Below are 18,534 nucleotides of genomic sequence, written 5' to 3'. Positions count from 1 at the left end.
TCTGGCCATTTCACGCTCTGTCACCTCTGTGAAGTGCAGATGGACCCAGGCCAGTGGCAGCCAAACGCAACAACAAGGAGGCAAGATTCGGAATTCTCAAAAAAAAACATATATTGCCATTAAACAAGCGAGACTCACAAATCAAAATGAGTGCGGCTGATGGCGTGTTCATCTGTCAGAGTGCGTGTGTGAGAGTGTGTGTGTGAGAGAGAGTGCGTGTGTGTGTGTGTGTGAGAGTGTGTGTGAGTGTGTGTGAGTGTGTGTGAGTGTGAGAGTGTGTGTGTGAGTGTGTGTGAGTACACATAAAGATCACACAACATCTGGAGGCGCTTTGCTGGCTCAAACACCCCTTTCCTCAGCCCAGCACTGAGGCCACAGCCGATCTGTACAAAGCTGCTGCGCATCACCAGCCCAAAAACACAGCGGCAAACATTCACACAGGGGGGTGGCGGGGGAGGAGGGGGGAGGGAGAGGGGGGAGAGGGGGAGACGGAGAGGGGGACACGGAGTGGGGGAGAGGGGGGAGAGGGAGAGGGGGACGGAGTGGGGGAGAGGGGGAGACGGAGAGGGGGACACGGAGTGGGGGAGAGGGAGAGGGGGAGGGGGTGGGGGAGGGGGAGAGGGGGAGACGAAGTGGGGAGAGGGGGAGACGGAGTGGGGGAGAGGGGGAGAGGGAGGGGGGGAGGGGGAGAGGGAGGGAGGGAGGGGAGGGGAGAGGGAGAGGGAGAGCGGGAGGGGGAGGGGGGAAAGACAGATGGAGAGAGAGACAGAGAGGGAAGGAGTGGGACAGGGGCAGGGGGAGGGAGTGGGGCAGGGGGAGGGAGTGGGGCAGGGGGAGGGAGTGGGGCAGGGGGAGGGAGTGGGGCAGGGGGAGGGAGTGGGGCAGGGGGAGGGAGTGGGGCAGGGGGAGGGAGTGGGGCAGGGGGAGGGAGTGGGGCAGGGGGAGGGAGTGGGGCAGGGGGAGGGAGTGGGGCAGGGGGAGGGAGTGGGGCAGGGGGAGGGAGTGGGGCAGGGGGAGGGAGTGGGGCAGGGGGAGGGAGTGGGGCAGGGGGAGGGAGTGGGGCAGGGGGAGGGAGTGGGGCAGGGGGAGGGAGTGGGGCAGGGGGAGGGAGTGGGGCAGGGGGGAGGGGCAGGGGGAGGAGGGGTGGGAGAGTGGGGCAGGGGGGAGGGGCAGGGGGAGGGGCAGGGGGAAGGGCAGGGGGAAGGGCAGGGGGAGGGGGGATGGGAGAGTGGGGCAGGGGGGAGGGGCAGGGGGAGGGGGGATGGGCATCACGTGTGATCCCCAGGCTCGAGCCGGCCCCTTGTCCCCCAGTGGGCCGGCAGGTGGGGGTGATGGGAGGGGGCGTGAGGTTTCGGCGATGCCCCCCACAGTCGCTCAGCGCAGCCCCAGCTTCTTCTTCTCCTTCTGTTTCTTCCTCACCACATCCAGATTGCGGTCTCTCCACATGCTCTTCCGCAACTTGATTGGCCGACTGCCCACGTACTTCCCTGTGAAAAAACATGGAGAGAATGGGGTTCAAGCAGCTCTGTACAGAACGCACCCCCGAATCACCCCGAACCCACCCTGATCCCACCCCCAACCCACCCGATCCCACCCCGATCCCACCCCCAACCCACCCGATCCCACCCCGATCCCACCCCCAACCCACCCGATCCCACCCTGATCCCACCCCGCTCCCACCCCAGATCCCACACCGATCCCACCCCCAACCCAACCCGAACCCCTCGATTAGATTCCAGGCTGTAACTCACTCCCGGGTATCTGTTATTCTATATATAAACCACCCAGAACCTCTCGATTAGATTCCAGTCTGTAACTCACTCCCGGGTATCTGTTATTCTATATATAAACCACCCCGAACCCCTCGATTAGATTCCAGTCTGTAACTCACTCCCAGGGAGCTGTTATTCTATATATAAACCACCCCGAGTCCCCTGGATTAGATTTCAGTCTGTAACTCACTCCCGGGTATCTGTTATTCTATATATAAACCACCCTGAATTCCTCGATTAGATTCCAGTCTGTAACTCACTCCCGGGTATCTGTTATTCCATATATAAACCACCCTGAACCCCTCGATTAGATTCCAGTCTGTAACTCACTCCCGGGTATCTGTTATTCTATATATAAACCACCCCAAATCCCTCGATTAGATTCCAGTCTGGAACTCACTCCCGGGTATCTGTTATTCTATATATAAACCACCCAGAACCACTGGATTAGATTCCAGTCTGTAACTCACTCCCAGGGAGCTGTTATTCTATATATAAACCACCCCGAGTCCCCTGGATTAGATTTCAGTCTGTAACTCACTCCCGGGTCTCTGTTATTCTATGTATAAACCACCCCAAATCCCTCGATTAGATTCCAGTCTGTAACTCACTCCCGGGTATCTGTTATTCTATATATAAACCACCCCGAGCCCCTCAATTAGATTCCAGTCTGTAACTCACTCCCGGCTATCTGTTATTCTATATATAAACCACCCCGAACCCCTCGATTAGATTCCAGTCTGTAACTCACTCCCGGGTATCTGTTATTCTATATATAAACCTCCCTGAACCCCTCGATTAGATTCCAGTCTGTAACTCACTCCCGGGTATCTGTTACTCTGTATATAAACCACCCCGAACCCCTCGATTAGATTCCAGTCTGTAACTCACTCCCGGGTATCTGTTATTCTATATATAAATCACCCCGAGCCCCCTGGGATAGATTCCAGTCTGTAACTCACTCCCGGGTATCTGTTATTCTGTATATAAACCACCCCGAACCCCTCGATTAGATTCCAGTCTGTAACTCACTCCCGGGTATCTGTTATTCTATATATAAACCACCACGAACCCCTCGATTAGATTCCAGTCTGTAACTCACTCCCGGGTATCTGTTATTCTATATATAAACCACCCCGAACCCCTCGATTAGATTCCAGTCTGAAACTCACTCCCGGGTATCTGTTATTCTATATATAAACCACCCCGAACCCCTCGATTAGATTCCAGTCTGTAACTCACTCCTGGGTATCTGTTATTCTATATATAAACCACCCGAACCCCTCGATTAGATTCCAGTCTGTAACTCACTCCCGGGTATCTGTTATTCTATATATAAATCCCCCCGAACCCCTTGGTTAGATTCCAGTCTGTAACTCACTCCCGGGTATCTGTTATTCTATATATAAACCCATTCCAAACCCCTCGATTTGATTCCAGTCTGTAACTCACTCCCGGGTATCTGTTATTCTATATATAAACCACCCCGAACCCCTCGATTGGATTCCAGTCTGTAACTCACTCCCGGGTATCTGTTATTCTATATATAAACCACCCCGAACCCCTCGATTGGATTCCAGTCTGTAACTCACTCCCGGGTATCTGTTATTCTATATATAAACCACCCCGAACCCCTCGATTAGATTCCAGTCTGTAACTCACTCCCGGGTATCTGTTATTCTATATATAAACCCCCCTGAACCCCTCGATTAGATTCCACTCAGTAACTCACTCCCGGGTATCTGTTATTCTATATATAAACCACCCCGAACCCCACGATTAGATTCCAGTCTGTAACTCACTCCCGGGTATCTGTTATTCTGTATATAAACCCCCCCGAACCCCTCGATTAGATTCCACTCAGTAACTCATTCCTGGGTATCTGTTATTCTATATATAAGCCCCCCTGAACCCCTCGATTAGATTCCAGTCTGTAACTCACTCCCGGGTATCTGTTATTCTATATATAAACCCCCCCGAACCCCTCGATTAGATTCCAGTCTGTAACTCACTCCCGGGTATCTGTTATTCTATATATAAACCACCCCGAACCCCTCGATTAGATTCCAGTCTGTCACTCACTCCCGGGTATCTGTTACTCTATATATAAACCACCCTGAACCCCTCGATTAGATTCCAGTCTGTAACTCACTCCCGGGTATCTGTTATTCTATATATAAACCCCCCCGAACCCCTCGATTAGATTCCAGTCTGTAACTCACTCCCGGGTATCTGTTATTCTATATATAAACCCCCCAAACCCCTCGATTAGATTCCAGTCTGTAACTCACTCCCGGGGAGCTGTTATTCTATATATAAACCACCCCGAACCCCTCGATTAGATTCCAGTCAGTAACTCACTCCCGGGTATCTGTTATTCTATATATAAACCACCCCGAACCCCTCGATTAGATTCCAGTCAGTAACTCACTCCCGGGTATCTGTTATTCTATATATAAACCACCCCGAACCCCTCGATTAGATTCCAGTCTGTAACTCACTCCCGGGTATCTGTTATTCTATATATAAACCACCCTGAACCCCTCGATTAGATTCCAGTCTGTAACTCACTCCCGGGTATCTGTTATTCTATATATAAACCACCCTGAACCCCTCGATTAGATTCCAGTCTGTAACTCACTCCCGGGTATCTGTTATTCTATATATAAACCACCCCGAACCCCTCGATTAGATTCCAGTCTGTAACTCACTCCCGGGTATCTGTTATTCTATATATAAACCACCCCGAGCCCCTGGGTTAGATTCCAGTCTGTGACTGTCTCGCAGTGTGATTGGCAGGGGTTCTGTGCGGTCCGCTGCTCTGCCCGGACTCACCGTTCATTTCCCTCATTGCCCTGACATAGTCATTGGGGTCTTTGAAGCTGACGAAACCGTAGCCCTTGGTCTTTCCGGTCCGTTTGTCTCGGATCACCTTGGCCTTGAGGAAGGACTGGTACTTGCTGAAGGCCCTGGCCAAGATGTCGTCATTCACCTCGTTACCCAGGTCACCGCAGAAGATCCGGAAATCGTCTGCAAAGGGGAAGGAAAGAGCTCATTATGTCCGTCCGTCCCAAAAGCAGCAATGGGTGGTTGCTGCCTCGTGGGATCTTGCTGTGCGTGAAGGGATTTCTGTGGTTGCACTGCTGTGGAGTCTTGCTGTGCCTGGAGGGGTCTCTGCGGTGACACTACTGTGGGATCTTCCTGTGCGTGAGGGGGTCTCTGCGGTGACACTACTGTGAGATCTTGCTGTGCGCGAAGGGGTCTCTGCGGTTCCACTGCTGTGGGATCGTGCTGTGCCTGGAGGGCGCTCTGCAGTGACACTGCTGTGGGATCGTGCTGTGCCTGGAGGGCGCTCTGCGGTGACACTGCTGTGGGATCTTGCTGTGCGCGAAGGGGTCTCTGCGGTTCCACTGCTGTGGGATCGTGCTGTGCCCGGAGGGCGCTCTGCGGTGACACTGCTGTGGGATCATGCTGTGCCTGGCGGGCGCTCTGCGGTTACGCTGCTGTGGGATCTTACTGTGCCTGAAGGGGTTGCTATCTCTGCCACACTACTGTGGGATCTTGCTGTGCGTGAAGGGGTCTGCGGTTATGCTGCTGTGGGATCGTGCTGTGCGTGAAGGGATCTCTGCGGTTATGCTGCTGTGGGATCGTGCTGTGCGTGAAGGGATCTATGCGGTTATGCTGCTGTGGGATCGTGCTGTGCGTGAAGGGATCTATGCGGTTATGCTGCTGTGGGATCGTGCTGTGCGTGAAGGGATCTCTGCGGTTATGCTGCTGTGGGATCTTGCAGTGCCTGAAGGGGTTGCTATCTCTGCTACACTGCGGTGTGGGAGGCAGTGCAGGGGGAAGGAGGTTCAGTTGGGTTCTAATGGGGAGTTCCCTATCCGCTGGTGGATTAAGTACTGGGGGTGAGGGAACAAAGAACAATACAGCACAGGAACAGGCCCTTCGGCCCTCCAAGCCTGCACCGATCATGTGTTCCTCACTAGACCATCCGCTTGTATCCCTCTATTCCCAGTCTGTTCATGTGGTTATCTAGATAAGTCTTAAACGATCCCAGCGTGTCCGCCTCAACCACCTTGCTTGGCAGTGCATTCCAGGCCCCCACCACCCTCTGTGTAAAATACGTCCCCCGCATATCTGTGTTGAACCTTGCCCCCCCGCACCTTGAACTTGTGACCCCTTGTGTTTGTCATTTCTGACCTGGGAAAAAGCTTCCAACTGTTCACCCTATCTATGCCCTTCATAATTTTATAAACTTCTCTTCGGTCGCCCCTCAACCTCCGTCTTTCCAGGGAGAAAATTCACGGTATTCACGGTGGAAAAAGACCTGGGTGGTTGTACTACAGGATTGAGGCGGACTGAAAAGATTGAGTGTGTGGACATTAAGCAAGAGGATGTGTTGGAAATTTTGAATAGCATCAAGATAGATAAGTCACCGGGTCCGGATGGGATGTACCCCAGGTTACTGTGGGGGGCGAGGGAAGAGATTGCAGAGCCTCTAGCGATGATCTTTGCGTCGTCGATGGAGACGGGAGAGGTGCCGGAGGATTGCGGATGTGGTTCCTATTTTCAAGAAAGGGAATAGGGCCCAGGAAATTACCGACCGGTGAGTCTAACCTCAGTGGTTGGTAAGTTGATGGAGAAGATCCTGAGGGACAGGATTTATGAACATTTAGAGAAGTTTAGTATGCTCAAAAGGAGTCAGCACGGCTTTGTCAAAGGCAAATCGTGCCTTACGAGCCTGGTGGAGTTCTTTGAAAATATGACTAAACACATTGACGAAGGAGAAGCGGTCGATGTGGTTTCCATGGACTTCAGCAAGGCGTTCGATAAGATCCCCCATGCAAGACTTCTCGAGAAAGTGAGAGGGCATGGGATCCAAGGGGCTGTCGCCTTGTGGATCCAGAACTGGTTTGCCCAAAGGAGGCAGAGAGTATGTATAGATGGGTCTTTTTCTAAATGGAGGTCGGTCACCAGTGGAGTGCCCCAGGGATCTGTTCTGGGACCCTTGCTGTTTGTCATTTTCATAAATGACCTGGATGAGGAAGTGGAGGGATGGGTTGGTAAGTTTGCCGACGACACGAAGGTTGGTGGTGTTGTGGATAGTTTGGAGGGATGTCAGAAGCTGCAGCGTGACATAGACAGGATGCAAGACTGGGCGGAGAAGTGGCAGATGGACTTCAACCCGGATAAATGTGTGGTGGTCCATTTTGGCAGGTCAAATGGGATGAAGGAGTATAATATCAAGGGTAAGACTCTTAGCAGTGTAGAGGATCAGAAGGACCTTGGAGTCCGGGTCCATAGGACTCTAAAATCGGCCCTGCAGGTGGAGGAGGTGGTTAAGAAGGCGTATGGTGTGCTGGTCTTCATCAATCGAGGGATTGAGTTTAGGAGTCGGGAGATAATGATGCAGCTATATAAGACCCTCGTCAGACCCCACTTGGAGTACTGTGCTCAGTTCTGGTCGCCTCATTACAGGAAGGATGTGGAAATGATTGAAAGGGTGCAGAGGAGATTTACAAGGATGTTGCCTGGATTGGGTGGCATGCCTTATGAGGATAGGTTGAGGGAGCTCGGTCTTTTGTCCTTGGAGAGACGAAGGATGAGAGGTGACCTGATAGAGGTGTACAAGATGTTGAGAGGTATAGATCGGGTGGATTCTCGGAGGCTTTTTCCCAGGGCTGAAATGGCTGCTACGAGAGGACACGGGTTTAAGGTGCTGGGGGGTAGGTACAGAGGAGATGTCAGGGGTAAGTTTTTCACTCAGAGGGTGGTGGGTGAGTGGAATCGGCTGCCGTCAGTGGTGGTGGAGGCAAACTCAATAGGGTCTTTTAAGAGACTTCTGGATGAGTACATGGGACTTAATAGGATTGAGGGTTATAGGTAAGCCTATATATAGGCCTAGGTAGGTAGGGACATGACCAGCGCAACTTGTGGGCTGAAGGGCCTGTTTGTGCTGTATTTTTTCTATGTTCTAGAACAATCCCAGTTTACTCGAACTCTCCTCATGGCTAATACCCTCCATACCAGGCAACATCCTGGTAAACCTTTTCTGCACTCTCTCCAAAGCCTCCATGAACAGCCTCGATTGCTGGACTCTGCGGGTTTAACACCATCACCAGTTCATCAGCCAATCTGCCGAACCCACACCCCTCAATCGAGTGAAACATCCATTCCGCATGAGCTTGGCAATGTCGACATGTTCCCCCACTTCTCCCCCGGGATTTACTCACCGTGTTCCCACTCCAGCAGGCTGGGATCCTCCCAGGATATTCCAGCCGCGGTCCGGATACACCGCTTTGTCCTCTCCTGCTTACTCTTCTTTTTGTCTTCGGTCACCACCTCCCCGACCTGGAGGAATATATCAGGAAATTCAGAGGCTGGATCCCAGAGGGAACTGGACAGTGATCAGGAGCAGGAGCCCTGGCTGATTTCCCCTCTCTCTCTAACCCAGGGATCACAGGACAGGGATCAGGAGCAGGAACCCTGGCTGATTTCCCCTCTCTCTCTAACCCAGGGATCACTGGACAGGGATCAGGAGCAGGAACCCTGGCTGATTTCCCCTCTCTCTCTAACCCAGGGATCACAGGACAGGGATCAGGAGCAGGAACCCTGGCTGATTTCCCCTCTCTCTCTAACCCAGGGATCACTGGACAGGGATCAGGAGCAGGAACCCTGGCTGATTTCCCCTCTCTCTCTCTCTAACCCGGTGATCACTGGACAGTGATCAGGAGCAGGAACCCTGGCTGATTTCCCCCTCTCTCTCTCTAACCCAGGGATCACTGGACAGTGATCAGAAGCAGGAACCCTGGCTGATTTCCCCTCTCTCTCTAACCCAGGGGTCACTGGACAGTGATCAGGAGCAGGAACCCTGGCTGATTTCCCCCTCTCTCTCTCTAACCCAGGGATCACTGGACAGTGATCAGAAGCAGGAACCCTGGCTGATTTCCCCTCTCTCTCTAACCCAGGGGTCACTGGACAGTGATCAGGAGCAGGAACCCTGGCTGATTTCCCCCTCTCTCTCTCTAACCCAGGGATCACTGGACAGTGATCAGAAGCAGGAACCCTGGCTGATTTCCCCTCTCTCTCTAACCCAGGGATCACTGGACAGGGATCAGGAGCAGGAACCCTGGCTGATTTCCCCTCTCTCTCTAACCCAGGGATCACAGGACAGGGATCAGGAGCAGGAATCCTGGCTGATTTCCCCTCTCTCTCTCTCTCTAACCCAGGGATCACTGGACAGGGATCAGGAGCAGGAACCCTGGCTGATTTCCCCTCTCTCTCTAACCCAGGGATCACAGGACAGGGATCAGGAGCAGGAACCCTGGCTGATTTCCCCTCTCTCTCTAACCCAGGGATCACTGGACAGTGATCAGGAGCAGGAACCCTGGCTGATTTCCCCTCTCTCTCTCTCTCTAACCCGGTGATCACTGGACAGTGATCAGGAGCAGGAACCCTGGCTGATTTCCCCTCTCTCTCTAACCCAGGGGTCACTGGACAGTGATCAGGAGCAGGAACCCTGGCTGATTTCCCCTCTCTCTCTCTAACGCAGGGGTCACTGGACAGGGATCAGGAGCAGGAACCCTGGCTGATTCCCCCTCTCTCTCTCTAACACAGGCATCGCAAGAAGCAGGGAGAGCAGAAGTTGGTACTGGGGAAGTTGTTAGAGTCTATTATCAAGGATTTTATAACTCAGCATTTGGAAGGCAGTGGTATAATCAGACAAAGTCAGCATGGATTTACAAAAGGGAAATCATGCTTGACGAATCTATTGGAATTTTTTGAGGATGTCACTAGTTGAGTTGACCGAGGAAAACCAGTGGATGTGGTTTATTTAGTCTTTCAGAAGGTTTTCGACAAGGTCTCACATAACAGACTACTGTGTAAAGTTAAAGCACATGGGATTGCAGGGAATGTCTTGAGATGGATAGAAATCTGGTTAGCAGATAGGAAACAAAGAGTTGGCATAAACGGGTCTTGTTCTGATTGGCAGTCAGTGACGAGTGGGGTTCTGCAGGGATCTGCGCTCGGGCCCCAACTGTTCACATTATAAATGATTTGGAAGAGGGAACTGAATGTATTATCTCCAAATTTGCAGATGATACAAAGTTGGGTGGGAGGGTGAGCTGTGAGGAGGATGCAGAGATGCTTCAGTGTGATTGGGACAGGCAGAGTGTGTGGGTATCTGCATGGCAGATGCAGCATAATGTGGATAAATGTGAGGGTATCCACTTTGGTAGCAATAATAGGAAGACAGATTATTATTTGAATGGGTGTAAATTGAGAGAGGCGGATACTCAGCGAGACCTTGGAGCCCTCGTGCATCAGTTGCTGAAAGCAGGCGTGCAGGTGCAGCAGGCAGTAAAGAAGGCAAATGATATGTTGGACTTCACAGCGAGAGGATTTGAGTATAGGGATAGGGATGTTTCGCTGCAATTGTACAGGGCGTTGGTGAGGCCACACCTGGAGTATTGTGTGCAGTTTTGGTCTCCTTATCTGAGGAAGGATGTCCTTGCTATAGAGGGAGTGCAGCGAAGGTTTACCAGGCTGATTCCTGGGATGGCAGGTCTGTCACATGAGGAGAGACTAAGTCGGTGAGGATTATATTCACTGGAGTTTAGAAGAGTGAGAGGGGATCTCATAGAAACTTATAAAATTCACACAGGGTGAGACAGGGTAGATTCAGAAAGAATGTTCCTCATGGTGGGGGAGTCCAGAACTAGGGGTCATAGTTTGAGGATAAGGGGTAAACCTTTTAGAACTGAGGGGAGGGGAAATTTCTTCACCCAGAGGGTGGTGAATGTGTGGAATTCAACTGCCACAGAAAGTAGTTGAGGCCAAAAGTCTGTGATTTCAGGAAGAAATTAGATTTCGCTCTTGGGGCCGAAGGGATCGAGGGATATGGGGGGGGGAAGGGGGATCAGGATATAGAATTCAATGATTAGACATGATCGAAATGAATGGCGGAGCAGCTGGAAGGGCTGAATGGCCTCCTCCTGCTTCTAGTTTCTAACAGTCAGAGAGTGGGGAGAATGAGAGCCATTCCGGCCTGCGCTGTGGCCTGTGATGAGGAGAGCAGTGGGTTCACCTGTGAGGCTGTATGTGTGGATATAAAGTTGTTTATTTATTAGTGTCACAAGTAGGCTTACATTAACACTGCAATGAAGTAACTGTGAAAATCCTCTCGTACACTGAGGAAGAATTTAGCATGGCCAATCCATCGAACCCACACATCTTTGGACTGTGGGAGGAAACCGGAGCACCCGGAGGAAACCCACACAGACATGGGGAGAATGTGCAAACTCCACACAGACAGTGACCTGAGCCGGGAATCGAACCCGGGTCCCTGGTGCTGTGAGGCAGCAGTGCTAACCACTGTGTCACCGTGCCCCCGGGAATCGAACCCGGGTCCCTGGCGCTGTGAGGCAGCAGCGCTAACCACTGTGTCACCGTGCCCCCGGGAATGGAACCCGGGTCCCTGGCGCTGTGAGGCAGCAGCACTAACCACTGTGTCACCGTGCCCCCGGGAATCGAACCCGGGTCCCTGGCGCTGTGAGGCAGCAGCGCTAACCGCTGTGTCACCGTGCCCCCGGGAATCGAACCCGGGTCCCTGGCGCTGTGAGGCAGCAGTGCTAACCACTGTGTCACCGTGCCCCCGGGAATGGAACCCGGGTCCCTGGCGCTGTGAGGCAGCAGCGCTAACCACTGTGTCACCGTGCCCCCGGGAATCGAACCCGGGTCCCTGGCACTGTGAGGCAGCAGTGCTAACCACTGTGCCACCGTGCCCCCGGGAATCGAACCCGGGTCCCTGGCGCTGTGAGGCAGCAGCGTTAACCACTGTGTCACCGTGCCCCCGGGAATGGAACCCGGGTCCCTGGCGCTGTGAGGCAGCAGTGCTAACCACTGTGTCACCGTGCCCCCGGGAATGGAACCCGGGTCCCTGGCGCTGTGAGGCAGCAGCGCTAACCACTGTGTCACCGTGCCCCCGGGAATGGAACCCGGCTCCCTGGCGCTGTGAGGCAGCAGTGCTAACCACTGTGTCACCGTGCCCCCGGGAATCGAACCCGGGTCCCTGGCGCTGTGAGGCAGCAGTGTTAACCACTGTGCTGCCCTGGTACAATTGGGCGATGTTTCAGAGCCTCACAGAGGAGGCTGAAATATGTTCACCAGAGACTGCGGGGGAGGTTATTTGAGGAAGTGTTCCGAATGGCACAGCTCCCACCTGTCAAAGCGCAGTGAGGGATTCTGTTCAGCGTCAGTGCTGACATTGTGTCTGTAAATACTGAAAGGCCCCCTCCCCCCAGACAGCCCGAACCCTTTCACCCTCAGTGAATAGCTTTGTTTAAAGGGAAGTCACTGTCGTAACGTCGGAAAGACAGAGAACAATCCACGCACAGCAAGATCCCACAGACAGCACGCTGATAACTGGCCTGCCGACGGGATGGATTGCGGGGAGAGATTACGAGTGCGCTGCGCTCCTCAGAGGCTCAGTCTCGGGATCTGATGGCTGTTGTGAGGGGCGGTCCCTCCAGCCGCTCTCCGGTCCGTCCTTACCTCGACATGTGGAGGCTCTGCCTCGGGCAGGGTGGGTCCAATCAGACTGTCGTCCATGTTCATCGGTTCCGTCTCCTCTAACAACGGTGGCAAGTGAGGCTCAGGGATCTCCACCTGCGGGGACCAGGGGGGAGATCAGTACGGGACACACACACTCACACACAGAGACACACACACACTCACACAGAGACACACACAGAGACACACACTCACACACAGAGACACACACACTCACACAGAGACACACACACACTCACACAGAGACACACACAGAGACACACACACTCACACAGAGACACACACTGAGACACACACACTCACACAGAGACACACACAGAGACACACACACTCACACAGAGACACACACAGACACACACACACTCACACAGAGACACACACGCACTCACACAGAGACACACAGAGACACACACGCACTCAGAGACACACACGCACTCACACAGAGACACACACACACAGAGACACACACACACAGAGACACACACACACAGAGACACACACACACAGAGACACACACACACAGAGACACACACACACAGAGACACACACACACAGAGACACACACACACAGAGACACACACACACACAGAGACACGCACGCACTCACACAGAGACACGCACGCACTCACACAGAGACACGCACGCACTCACACAGGGACACGCACGCACTCACACAGGGACACGCACGCACTCACACAGGGACACGCACGCACTCACACAGGGACACGCACGCACTCACACAGGGACACGCACGCACTCACACAGGGACACGCACGCACTCACACAGGGACACGCACGCACTCACACAGGGACACGCACGCACTCACACAGGGACACGCACGCACTCACACAGGGACACGCACGCACTCACACAGGGACACGCACGCACTCACACAGGGACACGCACGCACTCACACAGGGACACGCACGCACTCACACAGGGACACGCACGCACTCACACAGGGACACGCACGCACTCACACAGGGACACGCACGCACTCACACAGGGACACGCACGCACTCACACAGGGACACGCACGCACTCACACAGGGACACGCACGCACTCACACAGGGACACGCACGCACTCACACAGGGACACGCACGCACTCACACAGGGACACGCACGCACTCACACAGGGACACGCACGCACTCACACAGGGACACGCACGCACTCACACAGGGACACGCACGCACTCACACAGGGACACGCACGCACTCACACAGGGACACGCACGCACTCACACAGGGACACACACGCACTCACACAGGGACACGCACGCACTCACACAGGGACACGCACGCACTCACACAGGGACACGCACGCACTCACACAGGGACACGCACGCACTCACACAGGGACACGCACGCACTCACACAGGGACACGCACGCACTCACACAGGGACACGCACGCACTCACACAGGGACACGCACGCACTCACACAGGGACACGCACGCACTCACACAGGGACACGCACGCACTCACACAGGGACACGCACGCACACACTCACACTGAGTCACAGACACACACACAGAGACACACACACACACTGAGTCACAGACACACACACAGAGACACACACTCACACTGAGTCACAGACACACACACAGAGACACACACAAACTCACACAGAGAGACATGCACAGGCAGACGGGCGCACAGGCAGACGGGCGCACACCGGCCCGCGCACACACACAGGCCCGCGCGCGCACGCACGGGCCCGCGCGCGCACGCACGGGCCCGCGCACACACACAGGCCCGCGCGCGCACGCACGGGCCCGCGCGCACACGCACGGGCCCGCGCACACACGCACGGGCCCGCGCACACACACACGGGCCCGCGCACACACACACGGGCCCGCACACACACACACGGGCCCGCACACACACACACGGGCCCGCACACACACACACACGGGCCCGCACACACACACACGGGCCCGCACACACACACACGGGCCCGCACACACACACACGGGCCCGCACACACACACACACGGGCCCGCACACACACACACGGGCCCGCACACACACACACGGGCCCGCACACACACACACGGGCCCGCACACACACACACGGGCCCGCACACACACACACGGGCCCGCACACACACACACGGGCCCGCACACACACACACGGGCCCGCACACACACACACGGGCCCGCACACACACACACGGGCCCGCACACACACACACGGGCCCGCACTCACACACACAGGCCCGCACACACACACACAGGCCCGCACACACACACACAGGCCCGCACACACACACACACAGGCCCGCACACACACACACAGGCCCGCACACACACACACAGGCCCGCACACACACACACAGGCCCGCACACACACACACAGGCCCGCACACACACACACAGGCCCGCACACACACACACAGGCCCGCACACACACACACACAGGCCCGCACACACACACACAGGCCCGCACACACACACACAGGCCCGCACACACACACACAGGCCCGCACACACACACACAGGCCCGCACACACACACACAGGCCCGCACACACACACACAGGCCCGCACACACACACACAGGCCCGCACACACACACACAGGCCCGCACACACACACACAGGCCCGCACACACACACACACAGGCCCGCACACACACACACACAGGCCCGCACACACACACACACAGGCCCGCACACACACACACAGGCCCGCACACACACACACAGGCCCGCACACACACACACAGGCCCGCACACACACACACAGGCCCGCACACACACACACAGGCCCGCACACACACACACAGGCCCGCACACACACACACAGGCCCGCACACACACACACAGGCCCGCACACACACACACAGGCCCGCACACACACACACAGGCCCGCACACACACACACAGGCCCGCACACACACACACAGGCCCGCACACACACACACAGGCCCGCACACACACACACAGGCCCGCACACACACACACAGGCCCGCACACACACACACAGGCCCGCACACACACACACAGGCCCGCACACACACACACAGGCCCGCACACACACACACAGGCCCGCACACACACACACACAGGCCCGCACACACACACACAGGCCCGCACACACACACACAGGCCCGCACACACACACACAGGCCCGCACACACACACACAGGCCCGCACACACACACACAGGCCCGCACACACACACACAGGCCCGCACACACACACACAGGCCCGCACACACACACAGGCCCGCACACACACACAGGCCCGCACACACACACAGGCCCGCACACACACACAGACCCGCACACACACACAGACCCGCACACACACACAGACCCGCACACACACACAGACCCGCACACACACACAGACCCGCACACACACACAGACCCGCACACACACACAGACCCGCACACACACACAGAGACACACACACAGACAGAGACACATACACACAGAGACACACACACACAGAGACACACACACAGAGACACACACACAGAGACACACACACACACAGAGACACACACACACACAGAGACACACACACACACAGAGACACACACACACAGAGACACACACACAGAGACACACACACACACAGAGACACACACACAGAGACACACACACAGAGACACACACACACACACAGAGACACACACACACACACAGAGACACACACACACACAGAGACACACACACAGAGACACACACACACAACCTTAAGGACTGGCCAGTGAATGGCAGCGACTCACCTCTTTAGGTTTGACCACAGGGGGTCTGTAGACAGTGGGTGCTGCCTGGATAATGGTCAGGTTTACCTTGGGGACGGGTTGCATTACAGGCGGGTGGACAGGCATGAGGGGAGGGAGCTGGTTCACCTGTGGGAGGAGGGAGATAACACGCATTAGTGCACAGCACCAGGTCCATTCGGCCCATCTGTCCCATGCTGTTGTTCCAGTTCCACATGAGCCGTCTCCCACCCGTCCGTTCAATCGCATCACCATCTCCTTCCATTCCTTTCTCCCTCAGTGTTTATCCAGCTTCTCCCCTCAGCAACACATCGATACTATTCATCTCCCCCACTCCCCGTGGGAGTGAGTCCCACATTCTCCCCCACTCCCCGTGGGAGCGAGTCCCACATTCTCCCCCACTCCCCGTGGGGAGCGAGTCCCACATTCTCCCCACTCCCCGTGGGAGCGAGTCCCACATTCTCCCCCACTCCCCATGGGGAGCGAGTCCCACATTCTCCCCCACTCCCCGTGGGAGCGAGTCCCACATTCTCCCCACTCCCCGTGGGAGCGAGTCCCACATTCTCCCCACTCCCCGTGGGAGCGAGTCCCACATTCTCCCCACTCCCTGTGGGAGCGAGTCCCACATTCTCCCCACTTCCTCAGTAAAGATGTTTCTCCTGAATTCCCCATTGGATATTTAGTGTGTCCAGGTCAGACCCCAAGTCTAACCCGATACCGGACTTCACTGATACCGGAACTGTGAACAGTGCTCCGAGTGTGGGTCTAACCGAGGGATATGGAGACTGGAACTGTGCACAGTGCTCCGAGTGTGGGTCTAACCGAGGGATATGGAGACTGGAACTGTGCACAGTGCTCCGAGTGTGGGTCTAACCGAGGGATATGGACACCGGAACTGTGCACAGTGCTCCGAGTGTGGTCTAACCGAGGGATATGGACACCGGAACTGTGCACAGTGCTCCGAGTGCGGGTCTAACCGAGGGATATGGAGACTGGAACTGTGCACAGTGCTCCGAGTGTGGTCTAACCGAGGGATATGGACACTGGAACTGTGCACAGTGCTCCGAGTGTGGTCTAACCGAGGGTATGGAGACTGGAACTGTGCGCAGTGCTCCGAGTGTGGGTCTAACTGAGGGATATGGAGACTGGAACTGTGCACAGTGCTCCGAGTGTGGGTCTAACCGAGAGATACGGAGACTGGAACTGTGCACAGTGCTCCGAGTGTGGGTCTAACCGAGGGATATGGAGACTGGAACTGTGCACAGTGCTCCGAGTGTGGTCTAACCGAGGGATATGGAGACCGGAACTGTGCACAGTGCTCCGAGTGTGGTCTAACCGAGGGATATGGAGACTGGAACTGTGCACAGTGCTCCGAGTGTGGTCTAACCGAGGGATATGGAGACTGGAACTGTGCACAGTGCTCCGAGTGTGGGTGTAACTGAGGGATACGTAGACTGGAACTGTGCACAGAGCTCCGAGTGTGGTCTAACCGAGGGATATGGAGACTGGAACTGTGCACAGTGCTCCCAGTGTGGGTCTAACCGAGGGATATGGAGACTGGAACTGTGCACAGTGCTCCCAGTGTGATCTACCCTGCGTTTGTAATGATCTTTTTTACAATAATTTCCCATCAGAAATGAATCCTGAAGCGAGCTGCGCGCTCACTCTTGAATGCAATTGACAATTAATGGCGGGATATGAGTTCAGAGAGTCAGAGAGGTTTACAACATGGAAACAGGCCCTTCGGCCCAACTTGTCCATGCCGCCCTTTTTTTTAAAACCCCTAAACAATCCCAATTGTCTGCATTTGGCCCAGATCCCTCTAACTGTAACTGTCTAAACACTTATTAGAGGACAAAATTGTACCCGCCTCTACTACTGCCTCTGGCAGCTCGTTCCAGACACTCACCACCCTCTGTGCGAAAAAATTGCCCCTCTGGACACTTTTGTATCTCTCCCCTCCCTCCTTAAACCTATGCCCTCTAGTTTTAGACTCCCCTACCTTTGGGAAAAGATGTTGACTATCTAGCTGATCTGTGCCCCTCATTATTTTATAGACCTCTATAAGATCACCCCTCAGCCTCCTACGCTCCAGAGAAAAAAGTCCCAGTCTCTTCAGCCTCTCCTTATAACTCAATCCATCAAGTCCCGGTAGCATCCTAGTAAATCTTTTCTGCACTCTTTCTAGTTTAATAATATCCTTTCTATAATAGGGTGACCAGAACTGTACACAGTATTCCAAGTGTGGCCTTACCAATGTCTTGTACAACTTCAACAAGACATCCCAACTCCTGTATTCAATGTTCTGACCGATGAAACCAAGCATGCCGAATGCCTTCTTCACCACTCTGTCCACCTGTGACTCCACTTTCAAGGAGCTATGAACCTGAACCCCTAGATCTCTTTGTTCTGTAACTCTCCCGAACGCCCTACCATTAACTGAGTA

The 18,534-nt window shown here is 54.8% G+C and overlaps 1 protein-coding gene across 1 annotated transcript in view; it reads right to left on the bottom strand.

Moving 5' to 3' along the window:
• Nucleotides 1–611: 611 nt before the first annotated feature.
• The window catches only part of rbm42 (RNA binding motif protein 42), a 32,586-nt gene continuing 14,663 nt past the window's right edge, over nucleotides 612–18,534 (bottom strand). Inside the window, exons 6-10 of the mRNA XM_078206076.1 lie at nucleotides 16,092–16,217; nucleotides 12,330–12,443; nucleotides 8,009–8,126; nucleotides 4,608–4,802; nucleotides 612–1,487 (exon numbers count right to left, since the gene is read on the bottom strand). Of these exons, the coding sequence (XP_078062202.1) occupies nucleotides 1,375–1,487; nucleotides 4,608–4,802; nucleotides 8,009–8,126; nucleotides 12,330–12,443; nucleotides 16,092–16,217 (666 nt within the window). The 3' untranslated portion in view covers nucleotides 612–1,374. The remainder of the gene's footprint in view (nucleotides 1,488–4,607; nucleotides 4,803–8,008; nucleotides 8,127–12,329; nucleotides 12,444–16,091; nucleotides 16,218–18,534) is intronic.

The sequence above is a fragment of the Mustelus asterias genome, unplaced genomic scaffold (assembly GCF_964213995.1).
Source record: "Mustelus asterias unplaced genomic scaffold, sMusAst1.hap1.1 HAP1_SCAFFOLD_1243, whole genome shotgun sequence".
NCBI classification, from domain to species: Eukaryota; Metazoa; Chordata; class Chondrichthyes; order Carcharhiniformes; family Triakidae; genus Mustelus; species Mustelus asterias.
The sequence above is the reverse complement of the archived record's forward strand: the minus strand, read 5'-3'. Positions and strand labels throughout refer to the sequence as shown.